This window comes from Canis lupus, chromosome 19 (assembly GCF_048164855.1).
Source record: "Canis lupus baileyi chromosome 19, mCanLup2.hap1, whole genome shotgun sequence".
Taxonomy (NCBI): domain Eukaryota; kingdom Metazoa; phylum Chordata; class Mammalia; order Carnivora; family Canidae; genus Canis; species Canis lupus.
Window position 1 is genome coordinate 40,169,825 of NC_132856.1, and position 16,084 is coordinate 40,185,908.

The following is a 16,084-nucleotide window of genomic DNA, read 5'->3' on the forward strand; positions in this document are numbered from 1 at the left end:
TTCTGGACATCACAAAGGCTGTTTCTCTGCCTTCCTGAAACAAACTGAATCTAGGTACGGATTTTTCTGCTAACAAAGTGGTCCCAAATTTCCTTTACAACTATTATAAATAGAAACAGTGCTCCTGGATTTAAGATGAGTCTCTTGTTATCAGGAAGTGTATGATTTTGCTGGCATTTTCTAAAGCACTGTATTTCTAGATCCCTAAACATTCTATCTCCTTTTCTCATCTCCCCTTCATGTTGCTTCTGCCACATTTCAGCTCTCATCAGTCTCATTACAGAAGTGTTATAAGTCAGAGATAATATTTTTGTGTTTCAAGTTGAGCTATTCACATTCAGAAAATGTATTTTAGAAATACATGCCTTCCTGATCCTGACCTAGGCACTCCCTTTTCCTTTTTCCACACAACTTCTAACAAATCTTGATGCTTTTGGCAATCCTTACCTATAAATTTGAAGTAGCATATTATATGTTGCAAAGGTTCACTAAAAGAGCACTTTCAAGTTTCCTGTCTCTATATCCTTGTATCTCTGATATTTTATAAAAGAAAGGGAACAATAAAAAGTATGCTAGTCATGCATTCATATAAATATCTTATTAGTTACAGTCTTACTATTCCTCAAAAACAAATTTTATCTTAGAAGGCATACCAGTCATTTACTAATACTTCTTATCTCTAAATACACCCTTCTAAGCACTGACTCTTGAGGCTGGGATTTGCTCTCAAGCTCCTTTGTCTGGTGGGCAGCACTAGAAAGATACTGGGGAAAAGGAAGTTAAGTGTTTCCCATAAACCATTCCACTAGAGAAAATTGGTTCCAGCCTCCAGTTTCTTTTGGTATTCCCAGAAACAGCCTCACTGCTCTTCTTCATACATACCAACAGCAGCCATGTGATGCCCTTTCCTCAGAATCTGAGCTCAAGTGTCTCAACAAGATCCATCTTCCTGAGTTCTGGTATCCCCAATCCATTATCTTTTGTTTCCCCAGCCATTAGAGACTTCTTTATGCAGTTATTATTTTGGGTTCTATCTATTTATTACTATTTATGACTATTTATTAACAGACAGAACTATTATCTATTTCCTCTTTTTTTCCTTTCACTTAAGCATGTGTGTAAACAATTCCCTACATTAAATTCTATCTTAGAAAGTAACTCGTAAGAGTCTCTTTTCCTGACTCAACCTTAACTAAACTGATGCTTTCTCAACCTGTTCAAAAATATTTCTAGAACCAAAAGCTACCATACTTAGATAGTACCTTAAATTTTATATTTTAAAATTATAAATTTTGAAAAATAAAATCACAATTTTATAATAATACATATTTATTACTTTTAACATGAAGGCATGATGGTAAAGAATTTCTAAAAATCACTCATAATCTGAATGTGCAAAAATAACAAATGTTAACATTTTGATATATTTACATCTTGTCTGTCTTCTATTCAGAGATTGCACTTGTTATCCTATCAGAAATTATTCCTGAAATGTAAATAACTGTAAAAAACATACTGCAAGCATAATTGTTTTTATAAAATTCACAAAAACACAAGTTACCTTTCCAGTATACAAGAAAACAAATTAAAATTGTCAGTATTTTAAGAAATAGTTATGTCCTCAGAATTATATATATATATATGATAAAGTAAATTTATTTTTGGTAAGAAAACAAGTTAATAGCATATTTTATACTACAAACCAAAAAGAAAGCAAGCCTTCCTCTGCAACCTATAAAAATTATAAATAAATTTAGTAAGGCCAACTACTCACCCCCTATTACTGACAATTGCCTTTTTCAAGTGAATGTAATTTGCAGGAAAGATCCCCTGTAAAAGAGAAAAGATTTCTCATTAGAAAAGGAAATTTGTAATTAATATCTCATATATACTAAAATAGCAGCCAGATTTCAGCATGGAAGTACTCTATCAATAATACAGTAGATCTCTTAATGTAGCAACTACCTTGTATATTAAGAATGCAGGGCAGCCTGGGTGGCTCAGTGGTTTAGTGCTGCCTTCAGCCCAGGGCGTGATCCTGGAGTCCCGGGATTGAGTACCACGTCAGACTCCCTGCATGGAGCCTGCTTCTCCCTCTGCCTGTGTCTCTGCCTCTCTCTCTCTCTCTCTCTCTCTCTCTCTCTCATTCTCTCTCTCTCATGAATAAATAAATAAAATTTAAAAAAAAAGAATTCAAAGTTGCACAAACTATATACATTAGATAGGAATTTTATTGTCTATCCTCAGGGGAAAACTGTGATCTTAGGTAACCATCAAAAAGATTTTTTAAGTTATGGATTGGAAATATTCTATCTAATCATTCTCATAATACAGACTTATGTACAGAGTTTGGTATGTATCTATAAAACCAACAATATCACCTAACCAACAGGTTACATGTAATCCAGCTCTGAGCTAGAGAAACAATTCTCAGACTCTGACTAACATTTATATTCACAAGAATGAATAAATTCAGAAGTTTATATAAACATTTCTTCTTTGGGACACCTGGGTGGCTCAGAGGTTGAGCGTCTGTCTGCCTTTGACTTAGGGCTTGATCCTGGGGTCCTGGGACGGAGTCTCACATCAGGCTTCCTGCATGGAGCCTGCTTCTCCCTCTGCCTATGTCTCTGCCTCTCTCTCTCTCTCTCATGAATAAATAAATAAATCTTTAAAAAAATCAACAACAACAAAAATGTCTTCTTTCACTCTTTCATTAGAGTTTCCATTCGGATATTTATTATAATTTGATTTAAATTCCTAAAAGATAAAAAATGAATTGTTTTTAAAAACAACTGAGTTGGGGATCCCTGGGTGGCTCAGCGGTTCAGCGCCTGCCTTTGGCCCAGCGCGTGATCCTGGAGTCCCAGGATCGAGTCCCACATTGGGCTCCTGGCATGGAGCCTGCTTTTCCCTATGCCTGTGTCTCTGCCTCTCTCTCTCTCTCTCTGTCTATCGTGAATAAATAAAATCTTTAAAAAAAATAAAAATAAAAATAAAAACAACTGAGTTTTCTAATCAGCACTTCATTCCTTCTCCTGATGCATGAAACTCCCTTGAAATAAAATACAAACCCTTAATTTTTTATATTCTCTGGCCTACACCACCAATCTATACCACACAAGGCCATCAGCAGCTGGACTACAGTAATGCATTTTATAGTTTTCAGTGTACAGATTTTCACCTCCTTGGTTAGATTTATTCCTAAGTTTCTGCTTGCTTTCAATGCTATTTCGAACAGAACTGTTGCCTTTATTTCTTTTTTCAGATATTTCACTGTTAGTGAACAGAAATACAACTAAATTCTGTGTGTTAATTCTGTATCCTGCAACTTTACTGAATTTGTTCATTAGTTTTAAGTTTTTTGGTGGAGTCTTTAGGATTTTCTACATGTATCATATGCAACCAAGCACATACAATTTTACTTTGTTTTTTTCTGATTTGGATACTTTTTGTTTCCTTTTCTGACCTGCTTGTTCTGGCTAGGCCTTCCAGTACTTTAATAGGAGTGGTGAGAGTGAGAACTCTTGTTTTGTTCCTCATTTTCAACCTTTTAGCATTGAATATGATGTTACCTATGGACTTGTCATATTATGGCCTTTATTATGTTGAGATATGTTCCTTCTAAACCCAATTTAACAAAATGTTGCATTTTGTTAAATGCTTTTTCTGAATCTGTTGAAATGATTATAATGATTATAACATTTTTATCTTTCATTCTATCAATGAGGTATATATCACATTTATCAGTCTGAATCTGTTGAAATGATTATAATGATTATAACATTTTTATCTTTCATTCTATCAATGAGGTATATATCACATTTATCAGTTTGATAAGGTTGCACCATCCTTTCATCCCTTGGATTAATCTCATTTGATCATGGCATATGATCCTTTAAAAGGCTGTAAAATTCGAGTTGCTAATATTTTGTTGAGAATTTTTGCATCTGTATTCATCAGGAATATCACCTTTGTTTTTCTTTTCCTTTAATGTCCCTATCTGGCTTGGGTTTTACTGGCCTCATAAAAATGAGTCTGGAAGTGTTCCCTCCTCTTTGATTTTCTGGAAGAGTTTGAAAAGAACTGGTATTAATTTTTTAAAGTTTGGCAGAATTTATCAGTAAAGTCATCAAGTCCTGGACTTTTCTTTGTTGGAAGATTTTAATTGCTCATGCCATCTCCTTACTCATTATTTGGATGATAAATAGTTTTTGTTTTTTCTTGATTTATCCTTGGTAGGTAATAGGTTTCTAGGCATTCTTCCATTTCCCTCCAGGTTATCCAATTTGTTGGCATTAATTGTTCATGGCATTCTCTTAACAATCTTTTCTATTTCTGTGATATCATTTTTGTTAAAGATTTATTTATTTATTCTTGAGAGACATAGACTGAGAGAGAGAAGCAGAGGGAGAAGCAGGCTCCTCACAGGGAGCCTGATGTGGGACTCGATCCCAGATCCTGGGATCACAACCTGAGCCAAAGGCAGGCGCCTGACCACTGAGCCACCCAGGTATCCCTGTGATATTATTTTTAATGTTTTCTATTTCATGTCTCATTTTATTTGAGTCTTTCCTTTATCCCTTAGTCTCTCTAAGGGTTTGTTGATTTTGTTTAGGAGAAAAAAAAAACAGCTCTTAGTTTTATTAATCTTTTCATAGTTCTCTGGTCTCTCACTCTTTCTACTCTGATCTTTGTTATTTCCTTCCTCCTACTAAATTTGAGCAGTTTGTTCTTCTTTTTCTAGTTCCTTGAGATGTAAAGTTAGGTTGTTTATTTGACATCTATTTTTTCATTGTAGGCATGTATTACTACAAAATTCCCTCTTAAAACTGCTTTTGTATTATCCCATAGATTTTGGTATGGTTTCCATTTTCATTTGCGTCAAGATATTTTTTTATTTCCTTTGTGATTGGTTTGGCCCACTGGTTGTTCAGAACTGTGTTAATTTGCACATATTTGTGAATTTTCTAGTTTTCTTCCCACTATTGATTTCTATTTTCACATATTGTGGTCTGAAAAGACACATGGCAAAATTTCAATCTTCTTAAATTCGCTAGGCCTTGCTATGTGACCTGTCCATATGATTTATTCTGAAGAATATTCCATCTTCAATTGAGAAGAATGTATATGCTGCTGGTGGTGGATGAAATGTTCTATGTCTGTGAGGTTCATTTGGTCCAAAGTACAGTTCAAGTCCCATGATTCTTTTTTGATTTTCTGTCCAGATAATCTATCTACTGCTGAAAGGGAAGTACTGAAGTCTCATACTACTATTGTATTATCTAATTCTCCCTTCAAATATGTATTTAATATATTATATGTTAATATACTAGTTTCTGATGCACCTTTATGTATGACTGTTATTATCTTCTTGAGTTGATCCTTTTATCATTATATAATGACCTTGCTGGTCTCTAGTTATAGTTTTTGTCTTAAAGTTTATTTTACCCAATGTAAGTACAGCTACCTGTACTCTCTTTTGGTTTCCACTTGCATGAAATATCTTTTTCTATCCCTTTACTTACAACCTACATGTGTCCTTAAAGTTAAAGTAAGTTTCTTATAGGCGGCATGCAATTAGTTAGGCCTTGTCTTTTAATCAATCCAGCCACATTTGTCCTGTTTAGAGAATTCAATCCATTTACATTTAGAGTAATTATTAATAGATAAAGACTTACTACTACTACCTAATGTTTCCAGTTCTTTCATAATTGCCTTGCTCCTTTCTTCATCTCTTGCTGCTTTCCTTTGTGAATTGATGATTTTCCACAGTGGTATGCTTTGATTCTCGTATATTTTATCTTCCATGATTCTACTGTAGATTTTTGCTTTGTGCTTACTATGGTTCTACACATTTTGTAACACTATTTTTTTAAAGATTTATTTATTTATTTATTCATGATAGACACAGAGAGAGAGAGAGGCAGAGACACAGGCAGAGGGAGAAGCAGGCTCCATTCCAGGAGCCCAACACGGGACTCAATCCCAGGACTCCAGGATTGCACCCTGGGCCAAAGGCAGGCGCTAAACCACTGAGTCATCCAGGAATCCCCCTTGTAACACTATTTTATATTGATAACTTAACTTTGATCATATACAAAAACTCTACCCTTTTTCTCCCCTTTTTTTTTCATGTCACAATTTAGCAAAATTGTATTGTATATTTTAAAATTACTGCAGCTATGTTTTTTAATTCTCTCATCTTTTAATACTAGAGTTAATACACCATTATATTATAGTATTAGAGTATTCTAACTTTGACTATATAATTATCTTTACCAGTGTGTTAGGGTTTTTTTTAAAGATTTTATTTATTTGAGAGACAGAGAGAGAAAATGAACAGGGGGAGGGAGAGAGAGAAGGTAACTCTGCTGAGCAGGGAGCTCGATGTAAGACTCTATCCCAGGGCCCTGGAATCATGACCTGAGCCGAAGGCAAACCCTTAACTGACTAAGCCACCCAGGTGCCCTTTACCAGTGTGTTTTATATTTTCATGTTTCCATGTTCCTAATTAGTGTCTTTTCATTTCAGCTTGAAGAACTCCTTTTAGTATTGCTTGTAAGGCAGGTCCACTTGTGATAATTTCCTTCAGCTTTAGTTTAACTGGGAAAGTTTGTATCTCTCCTTTTTTTTTTAAGATTTTATTTATTTATTCATAAGAGACATAGAGAGAGAGGCAGAGACATAGGCAGAGGGAGAAGCAGTCTTCCCACAGGGAGCCTGATGTGGGATTCAACCCCAGGACCCTGGGATGATGAACTGAGCCAAAGGCAGATGCTCAATCACTGAGCCACTGAGATGCCCTTCTCTCCTCCATTTCTGAAGGACAGCTTTGCTAGGTAAAGTATTCTTGGTTGGCCAGGTTTTTTTCCCTTTCACCACTTGGAATATATATCCTATGCTTCTATGGCCTGTAATACTTTTGCTGAGAAATCCACTGATAGTCTAATGGGGGGTTACCTTGGAAATTACAAACTTTGTTCCTCTTGCTGCTTTTTCTCTTGTTTTCCTTGTCTGTGACTTTGACAATTTTATTATAATGTGCTTGGGGGAGATTTCTTCAATTTGTCTGATGACCTATGAACTTTATGAACTTGGATATACAAATTTTTCCCTAGATTTAGAAAGTTCTTAGCCATTATTTCTTTAAATAGGTTTCCTGTCTCTTTCCCCCCTCTTCTCCTTTCAGAACTCCAATGATTCACAAATTGGTCCTATTGATAGCTGCCACCAATCATGAAGGCTTTATTCACTCTTCCTTGTTTTTTTTCTTCTTTTCTATTCAGGTTTCCTCTGTCTAGATCATTTCAAAGTCCATGTCTTTAATTTTACTGATTCTTTCTTCTGCTTGATCAAGCCTGCCATTGAGGTGCTCTACTGAATTTTTTCCCATCTCATTCACTAAATTCTTCAATTCAAGACTTTCTGTTTGGTTCTTTTTCATTATTTCTATGTCTTTGATAATTTTTTCATTTTGTTAATGTATTGCTTTCCTGATTTCATTGAATTGTCTTTCAGTGTTTTCTTTAGTTCATTAAATTTCTTTAAAACAGTTTTGAATTCCTTATCAGATACATTGTGGATCTCCAAGTCTTTGGATGAAGTTACTGGATGATTATTGTAGCACAGATTTCTTTGGTTTTTCATATTTCATGGAGTTTTGTGTTATAGTCTTTACTTTTGAAGTTGCAGTCACCCTCTCTAGTCTTTATTGTCATCAGGATAGAAATACCTTCCATCATTCTTCCTAGAGATTATGCAAATTTCTCAAACCTTTCATGAACCTGCTCCATGCTTCTTGCTCACTTTTGTGGCAGGGCAGAATTCTTCAGCATGAATGACTTCTATTGATCCTACAATGCACCAGGCTGAGTGCTGACAGTCTCTCTTGTGTTTTCGAAGAGATGGCACTACAACTCAAGTTTGTGGTCTCTGGACTGCAGATTCTGCCTGCTTTCCATGTGTGTTCATGAGCAGTCTTCCAAAGCTTGTTCTTGTCACTACCTTAAGAAGATTGCACAGTGACCCAGCTGCAACATGGGGGGTAGGGGTAGTGTGAGACACACAAAACACTAGGTATACTCGTGACCCAGTGGGGGAATCCATGGGTGGGGCCTTCGCAGCAGTTAATGGGTGGGTTTCTTGATAGAGTCTGCTGAACAGTAGGTTCTATGTCTCTTTAAGGCTGCTCAAAAATCCTATGTGCCACTTTCCCAAACTCTTTCTACATCTCTGTCATGGAACTCTCAATTTAGTACTCTGGATAGGGATAAACAGAAATGAGCCTCTCTGGCAAGATCTGCAGAGCTGAGAAGCTGGATGCTCATTCACAAGCTCTCTCTTGCCCTCACAGGAGAAATCATGGGTCTAAAAAGATGATCTATAGCCTTAATCTATGCTACTCTGTGGTAAAGTTGATGCAGGTAAAGTGAAATTGTTCCTACTACCTATTCCATGTATCCAAACTCTTACTTTCTGCTCTGAGTGCTGGATCTTCATCTATAGAAACCTAGACGTCCAGAAAGTTTCTCTCATCCAAGAGTGATTGTGTTCATAAACTCTAAGACGACAACCAGGGTCACTTCAGGGTACACAGCTGGGACTGAGGTCTGTCTGCCTAATACCCAATGCACAGATGAGTTAGACTTCCCCTTGGGTCCCTTGTTATATGACACAGGATGCTACAGATCCCCAAAACACTTTTGTTTGTGGATGGATACAGAACGTTTGTTGTTGAGAATGAGAACAAAAACTAGGGACATCTTATGGCACCATGATTCTGACATGAAGTCTACCAGTAATATATTTTATATATTGGTCCATAATAAAAAATAACCTATACCAACAGGGGAATCCTAATACAGGAGAATATGGACTTAGAATAAAACACACAACTGCACACAACCAAAACTAAATGATGACAATGCATTATCTATAAAGGAAGAACAGTAAAAAGTAAAAAGACAGGATTAGTGTATGCTTTCAGGAAGATGGATGAGACATACTTTTCACTATTCCTCCTGCTAAGTACAAAGAAAAACTGTAGACAAATATGTAATATATACATAAATATACATATATTTCACACATATAACATGTATATAATATAAAGCATATGATATACATCATATATTTTTAAAACTCTAGAAATAAATGTGTTTTTTGAAAAGGAAGATTCTGAAAGGTAGAGAGAAAAGGCAGATCAACTAGAGACCCTGAGATGCAAGAAAAAACACAGTAGTGAATTCCCTAGATTTTCTTTTACCTTTTACATCTGCTACTTGAAGCTGAAAAGGCTAGAAACTTAGAAACACCAACAGGCACAGACAAAAAAGGACTGTTCTCTCTAGCTTAAGAACCAGGAGAGAGTCAACCTGTCAACAAAGAAAACATCTCAATAATAACCACTATATTGCTTCCAAACATCACCATAAAGGAAAGAAAGGAAAAAAGCTATGGCCCAACTCCTACCCACACAAGCAAGGTTAACAGGAGAGACTGAACTTTCACCCTCATTGAACTATAATTAACACATTCAAACCCTGCACTGGTATAGTGTCTGAAAAGGCCAAGTTGGGAGTCAAGACATTCTACCCAAGTGGGCAATAACAAGCCACAATCATTGAACGGCAGTGGAAATTATCTGAACTTCTATCCCTAACCTGCATTAGTGAGACTCCTCTATCACTCTCCCCTGTGGTGTCTGAAGAGGCCTAAGAGAGAGTGGGGGCTTTCACCACTGCTCAGCAATAACAAGGCCACCACCGTCCTCCTGGTAGTATCAGAGGCCACATGGGTCACAGAAGATGGCTCTACAATGCTTTCTAGCTGGTGAATAATTAGTGGAAGACTACTGGAAAGCTAGAATTCCCACACCTATTCGACAGTAACAAGGAGCCTGCACCCTTCAATATCAAGAGAACCTGAGTGGGAAACATGGACTTTCAACCCCCAAATGGCAGTAATGAGGCAAATTCTGTCCTTCCCCTACAGCAGCACTGTCACAAAAGCCAGATAAAGCAAAAAGTCTAAATAAAAGCAGTATCTCATAACATAATACCCAAAAGGCCAGGTTTTGTCATACCAAGAACCAGGAAGATCTTAAATAGAATGGGGAAAAAAAACAATACATGCCAACACCAAGAAAACAAAGATGTTAGAACTATTTGACAAATATTTTAAGGGAGCCATCATAAAAATGTTTCACGAGTAATCACAAATATGTGTCAAACAAATGGAAAAAAATTTCAGCAAAGAAATAAAAATGTCTCAACAAAGAAACCAAAGATGGATGGATTCACTCAACGGCAGAATAAAGGAGACAGAGGAAAGAAATCAGTGAGCCATACGTCAGAAAAATTTAAAATGACACTGACTGTGATATTGTGATACAATAACATGTATTTCTTCATCCCCAATCACTGACATAAGAGTTTCTAAAACTCTTGGAATTTCTGGATAAGGATAGGAGAAGCATCAACTTTTGTTATTCATGATAAGCCCCTTTCAATTGTACTGGGATTTATGCTAATGAGATGACCCTTGGTAGGCCCCCAGACAGCTTTAGAATGGGAGATACCAGGAGAACCATGTGATTAGTGGGTTGGAACTTTCAGCTCCATTCTCCAACCCCCAAGGAGAGGAGAAGAACTGGAGAATGAGTTAATCACCAAGGGCCACTGATTTAATAAATCATGCCTTCACAATGGAATTCCCATAAAAACAAACAATAGGGTTTGGAGAGCTTCCAAGGTAATGAACACACAAAGTTGCTATGAGGTTGAAATGCCAAAAAGGGGCACAGAAGTTCCGTGTCCTTGTCTACATACCTTGCCCTAAGCATCTTTTCTATCTGGCTGTTTCTAAGTTGGATCCTTTATGATAAACTGATAATAGTAATTAAGTTGTTTTCCTGAGTTCTGTGAGCTATTCTATAAAATTACCAAACATGGAAAAATGGGATATGGGAACCCTCAACTTATAACTGGTTGTTCAGAAGTATGAGAAGCCCAGGACTTGAGACTGGCATCTGAAGTGAAGGTGGGACTGAGCCCTTAACATGTGGGGTCTGACACTAACTACTTAGTGTCAGAACTGCACTGAATTGTTGGAAACCCAGTAGGTATCCCAACAGTTGTAGAAATGGTTGTTGGGTGTTGGAAACCCCACACTTTTTATGAGAAGTGTTGGGAGACTAAAGAATAAAGAGAAAACAGACTGAAAAAAAAAAAAAGTGAATAGAGACTCAGGGGCCTATATGACTGTGGCAACGACAAAAAGGTATCTAACATTCTTGCCATCAAGTCCTAGGAAGAAAGAAGGAAAGGGCAAGGCTTAAAATGTGCATGAACAGAATAAAGTCTAGTGAGAATATGGAGCAACAAGAACGCTTACCCATTACTAGTGAGAATGCAAAATGGTACAGCCACATTGGAAGACAGTTGGGCAGTTTCTTATAAAACTAACATACTCTTACCACATAATCTAGCAATTGCATTCCTTGGTAATGACCAAGTGAGCTGAAAACTTATGTCCACACAAAAACCTGCACACAAATGTTTTTATAGTTACTTTGTTAATGCCAAACTTGGAAGCAACCAAGATGTCTTTCAGTAGGTGAATAAATAAACAACCCATAGTCTATCCAGACAATGGAATACTATTCAACAATACAAAGAAATGAGCTATCAAAGTGCCTGGATGGGTGAGTCAGTGGAGTATACAACTCAATCTCAGGGCCGTGGGTCGAGCTCTACATGGGTGTAGAGATTACTTTAAAAAATAAAATCTTGGGATCCCTGGGTGGCTCAGCAGTTTGGCGCCTGCCTTCAGCCCAGGGTGTGATCCTGGAGACCCGGGATCGAGTCCCACATCAGGCTCCCTACATGGAGCCTGCTTCTCCCTCTGCCTGTATCTCTGCCTCTCTCTCTCTCTCTCTCATGAATAAATAAAAATCTTTAAAAAAATCAAATCAAATCTTGGGGCGTCTGGGTAGCTCAGTCGGCTCAGTGTCTGCCTTTAACTCAGGTTATGATCTCAGGGTCCTGGGACTGAGCCCCACGTCAGGCTTTCTGCTCAATGGGAAGTCTGCTTCTCTCTCTCTCTGCCACTCCCACTCTTGTGCTCTCTTGCCCTCAAATAAATAAAATCTATTTTTAAAAAATCTTAAGAAAAAAAAAACAAATGAGCTATTAAACCATGGAAAGACATGGAGGAATCTTAACTGCATGTTGCTGAGTGAAAGAAGTAAATCTAAAAAGGCTACAGTCTACATGATCCCAATTAAATGGCATTCTTTAAGAGGCAGTAAAAAGATCAGTGGTTGCCAAGAGTCCTGGAGAATAAGGAAAGGAGTGAATAGGGGGAGCATGGGGTATTTTAGAGCAATGAAACTATTCTTATGACAATGTAATGATAGATCCACGACATTATGCATTTGTCAAAACCATAAAATTATACAACACAGTGAACCCTAATGTAAATGATAAATAATACTAATAGTATATAAGTATTAGTTCACCAAATATAATAAATGTACCACACAAATGCAGAATGTGAATAGGAGGAGAAACTGGGAGAGGGAATCCTGTACTCCTTGTACAATTTTTCTGTAAACCTTAAACTGTTCTAAAAAATAAAGTCTAATAAAATTTAAAATTAAAAAAATGACAGAAAATTTCCCAAATTTGGCAAAAGGCAAGTCTACATATTAACGAAGCATAGCAAACTGAAAGAAGGATAAACTAAAAGAAACACATATCAAGATACTACATAGTTTCATTTCTAAATACCACAGGCAAAAAAAAAAAAAAATCTTAAAATTAGCAAGAGAAAACAATGCCTTACCTCTAGTGGAAAAAATATTCAAATGACAGTGAATTTTTCACTAAAATCAGAGAGAACCAGCATCACTACTCACAATAGCCAAAGGTAGAAATAACTCAAGTCTCCATCAATTGATAAGCAGACACACAGACTGTGGTATATCCATACAACGGAATGTTATTCAACCATAAAAGTAATTAAGTTCTGATATATGCCACATCAATAATGAATCTTGAAAATATTACACTGAGTAAAAGAAGTCAGACACAAAAGGCTATGTATTACATGATTTCACTTATATGAAATATCCAGAATAGGCAAATCCTATTCTACTATCTGACAACACAGATAGTAGTTGCCAAGGGCTGGGCAGCAGGGGAATGGTGGGTATAAGTTTCCATGTTTGGGGTGATGAAAAGGTTTGGGAATTGGATAGTGGTAATGCTTGTAAAATACTATGAATGTACTAAATGTCAACATGGAGGGGTATCTGGATGGCTCAGCTGGTTAAGCATTTGACTCTCAATTTTGGCTCAGGTCCAGCTCCACGCTCAGTAGGGAGTCTGCCTGACATTCTCTCTCTCCCTCTCCTTCTGCCCCTCCCCTCTGCAATGTGCTCTCTCTCTCAAAAAAATAAATCTTTTTTAAAAATTCACTACAAGTATAACAACAAAGGCAAATAAGTAAAAGCATGAAAAAACATATTATGCAAAAATTAATGAAAAGCAAGAGTTAATATTAGGTAAAGTAGACTCAAGAACAAAAAAAAAAATCAGACACAAAAAGGAACACTATATACTGATACAAAGTCAACCACCAAGAAAACAGCAATCATAAATGTATATGCACTAAACAAGAGAATCAAAACTCACAGAAATAGACAAAAATAGACAAATTCACAATTACAGAGACTTACAGAACTAAACAGAAAAATAACAATGATAGAGAACTCAACAACAACATTGACCAATAGGATCCAGTGGCATTCACAGAACACTCCACTCAACAAAAGCCGATAGACATTCTTTTCAAGTACCCACAAGACACATACCAAGATAAATCATTCCTGAGCAAAAACACAAATGTCAATAAATTTAAAGCAATCAAAAGCAAACACAGAATGTTTTCTTAACCACAATGAAATCAAATTGGAAATCAATCACACAAAAATAAGAGGGGCAGCCCGGGTTTAGCAAGGCTTAGTGGTTTAGCGCCGCCTTCAGCCCAGGGTGTGGCCCTGGAGACCCGGGATCCGATCAAGTCCCTTATGTCAGGCTCCCTGCATGGAGCCTGCTTCTCCCTCTGCCTGTGTCTCTGCCTGCCTCTCTCTCTCTCTCTCTCTCTCTCTGTGTATGTCTCTCATGAATAAATAAAATCTTTAAAAAAGTAAAAAAAAATAAAAAATAAATAACAGAAGAAAAATCTGGATATGTTGGCTATAAAACATATTTCTAAATAATCCATGCATCAAAGAGGACTTTTCAAAGTAAATCTAAAAATTACCCTGAACTGAATTAAAATGACAATACAATATATCAAAGTTTTGGGACAAAGGTAAAGAAATGCTGAAAGGGAAATTACTGGCATTAAATGTGTACGTTATTTTTTTTTGTCTCAAGTTTTTATTTAAATTCTAGTTAGTTGGGGCACCTGGGTGGCTCAATTGGTTAACTGTCTGCCTTCAGCTCAAGTCATGATCTCAGGGCCCTGGGATCAAGCCCTATATCAGGCTCTCTGCTCAGCAGGCAGTTTGCTTCTCCTCCCTCTTCCTCTGTTCGTGCTCATTTTCTCTCTCTCTCTCTCAGATAAATAAAATCTTTAAAAAAAATTTTTTTTAATAAATTCTAGTTAGTTAACATATAATATTGCTTTCAGGAGTAGAATTTAGTGATTCCTCACTTACACATAACACTCAGTGCTCATCACAAGTGCCCTCCTTAATACCCATCAACCATGCAGCCCATCTCCCTCCTATCTTCATCACCAACCCTCAGTTTATTCTCTATGGTTATGAGTCTCTTATGGTTTTGCCTTCCTCTCTTTTTTTTCCTTCCCCCTATGTTCATCTGTTTTGTTTCCTAAATTCCACATATGAGTCAGAATGGCTAAAATTAACAACACAGGAAACAATAGATGTTGCCAAGGATGTGGAGAAAGGGGAATCCTCTTACACTGTTGTTCGGAATGCAAGCTGATAGACCCACTCTGCAAACCAATATGGAGGTTCCTTCACTCATATTAGGAATCTAAGAAACACTGCAGAGGACCATAGGGGAAGAGGGAAAACTGAATGGGAAAAAAATCAGAGAGGGGTCAAACCATGGGTTTAAACAACAACAACAATAACAACAACAACAACAACAACAACAACAACAACAAAACACTACCCTACAACTTAGTAATTGCATTTACTAGGGATTTTACCCAAAGGACACAAAATACTGATTCAAAGGGATACATAAACCCTGATGCTTACAGCAGCATTATCAACAATAGCCAACTTAGGGAAAGAGTCCAAATGTTCATCAACCGAGGAATGGATAAAGAAGATGTGCAGGCACCTGAGTAGTTTAGTTGGCTAAACTTAAGCATCTGACTCTTGGTTTCAGCTCAGGTCATAATCCCAGGGTTGTGAGATCAAGCCATATTGCACTGGACTCCATGCTCAGTTTGGAGTCTGCTTGTCCATTCCCCTTCCCCTTCCTCCCTGCCCCTTTCCCTCTCTCCTCCTTCCTCACACGCATGCACACCCACTCTCAAATAAATAAAATCTTCAAAAAAAGAAAAGAGATGTGACATATATACACAATGATATATTAGCCATCAAAAAAACCGAAATCTTGCCATTTGTAACAACATAGATGGATCTAGAGTATATCGTGCTAACTGAAATAAGCCAGTCAGAAAAAGATAGATGCATTTATCAAAAAAGAAAACTGCATGGGGCACCTGGCTCAGTCAGTAGAAATGTGACTCTTGATCCTACTTTAAAAAAATAAATAAAATTTAAAAATAAATTTAAAAATAAAAATAAAACTGCAAATCAACAATCTAAGCTCTCTCATCAATAAATTAGAAGGAGAAGAGCAAAATAAAACCAAAGCAAACAGAAAGAACAAAAAAAAAGTAGAAATCAAAAAAATTTAAAATAGAAAAACAATAGAGAAAATATAAAGCTGGTCTCTGGAAACATCAACAGAACTGACTAATTTCTACCAAGACTAAAAAAGGAAAAAACAGATGAGACACATGTTAT

General features: G+C 36.7%; 1 protein-coding gene across 13 annotated transcripts in view; it reads right to left on the minus strand.

The window, feature by feature from the left end:
- The window catches only part of DOCK3 (dedicator of cytokinesis 3), a 502,472-nt gene that overhangs the window by 329,921 nt on the left and 156,467 nt on the right, over window positions 1-16,084 (minus strand). For all 13 annotated transcript variants that reach the window (XM_072786067.1, XM_072786064.1, XM_072786059.1 and 10 more), the window contains one exon: window positions 1,775-1,830. In XM_072786067.1, the coding sequence (XP_072642168.1) occupies window positions 1,775-1,830 (56 nt within the window). The remainder of the gene's footprint in view (window positions 1-1,774; window positions 1,831-16,084) is intronic.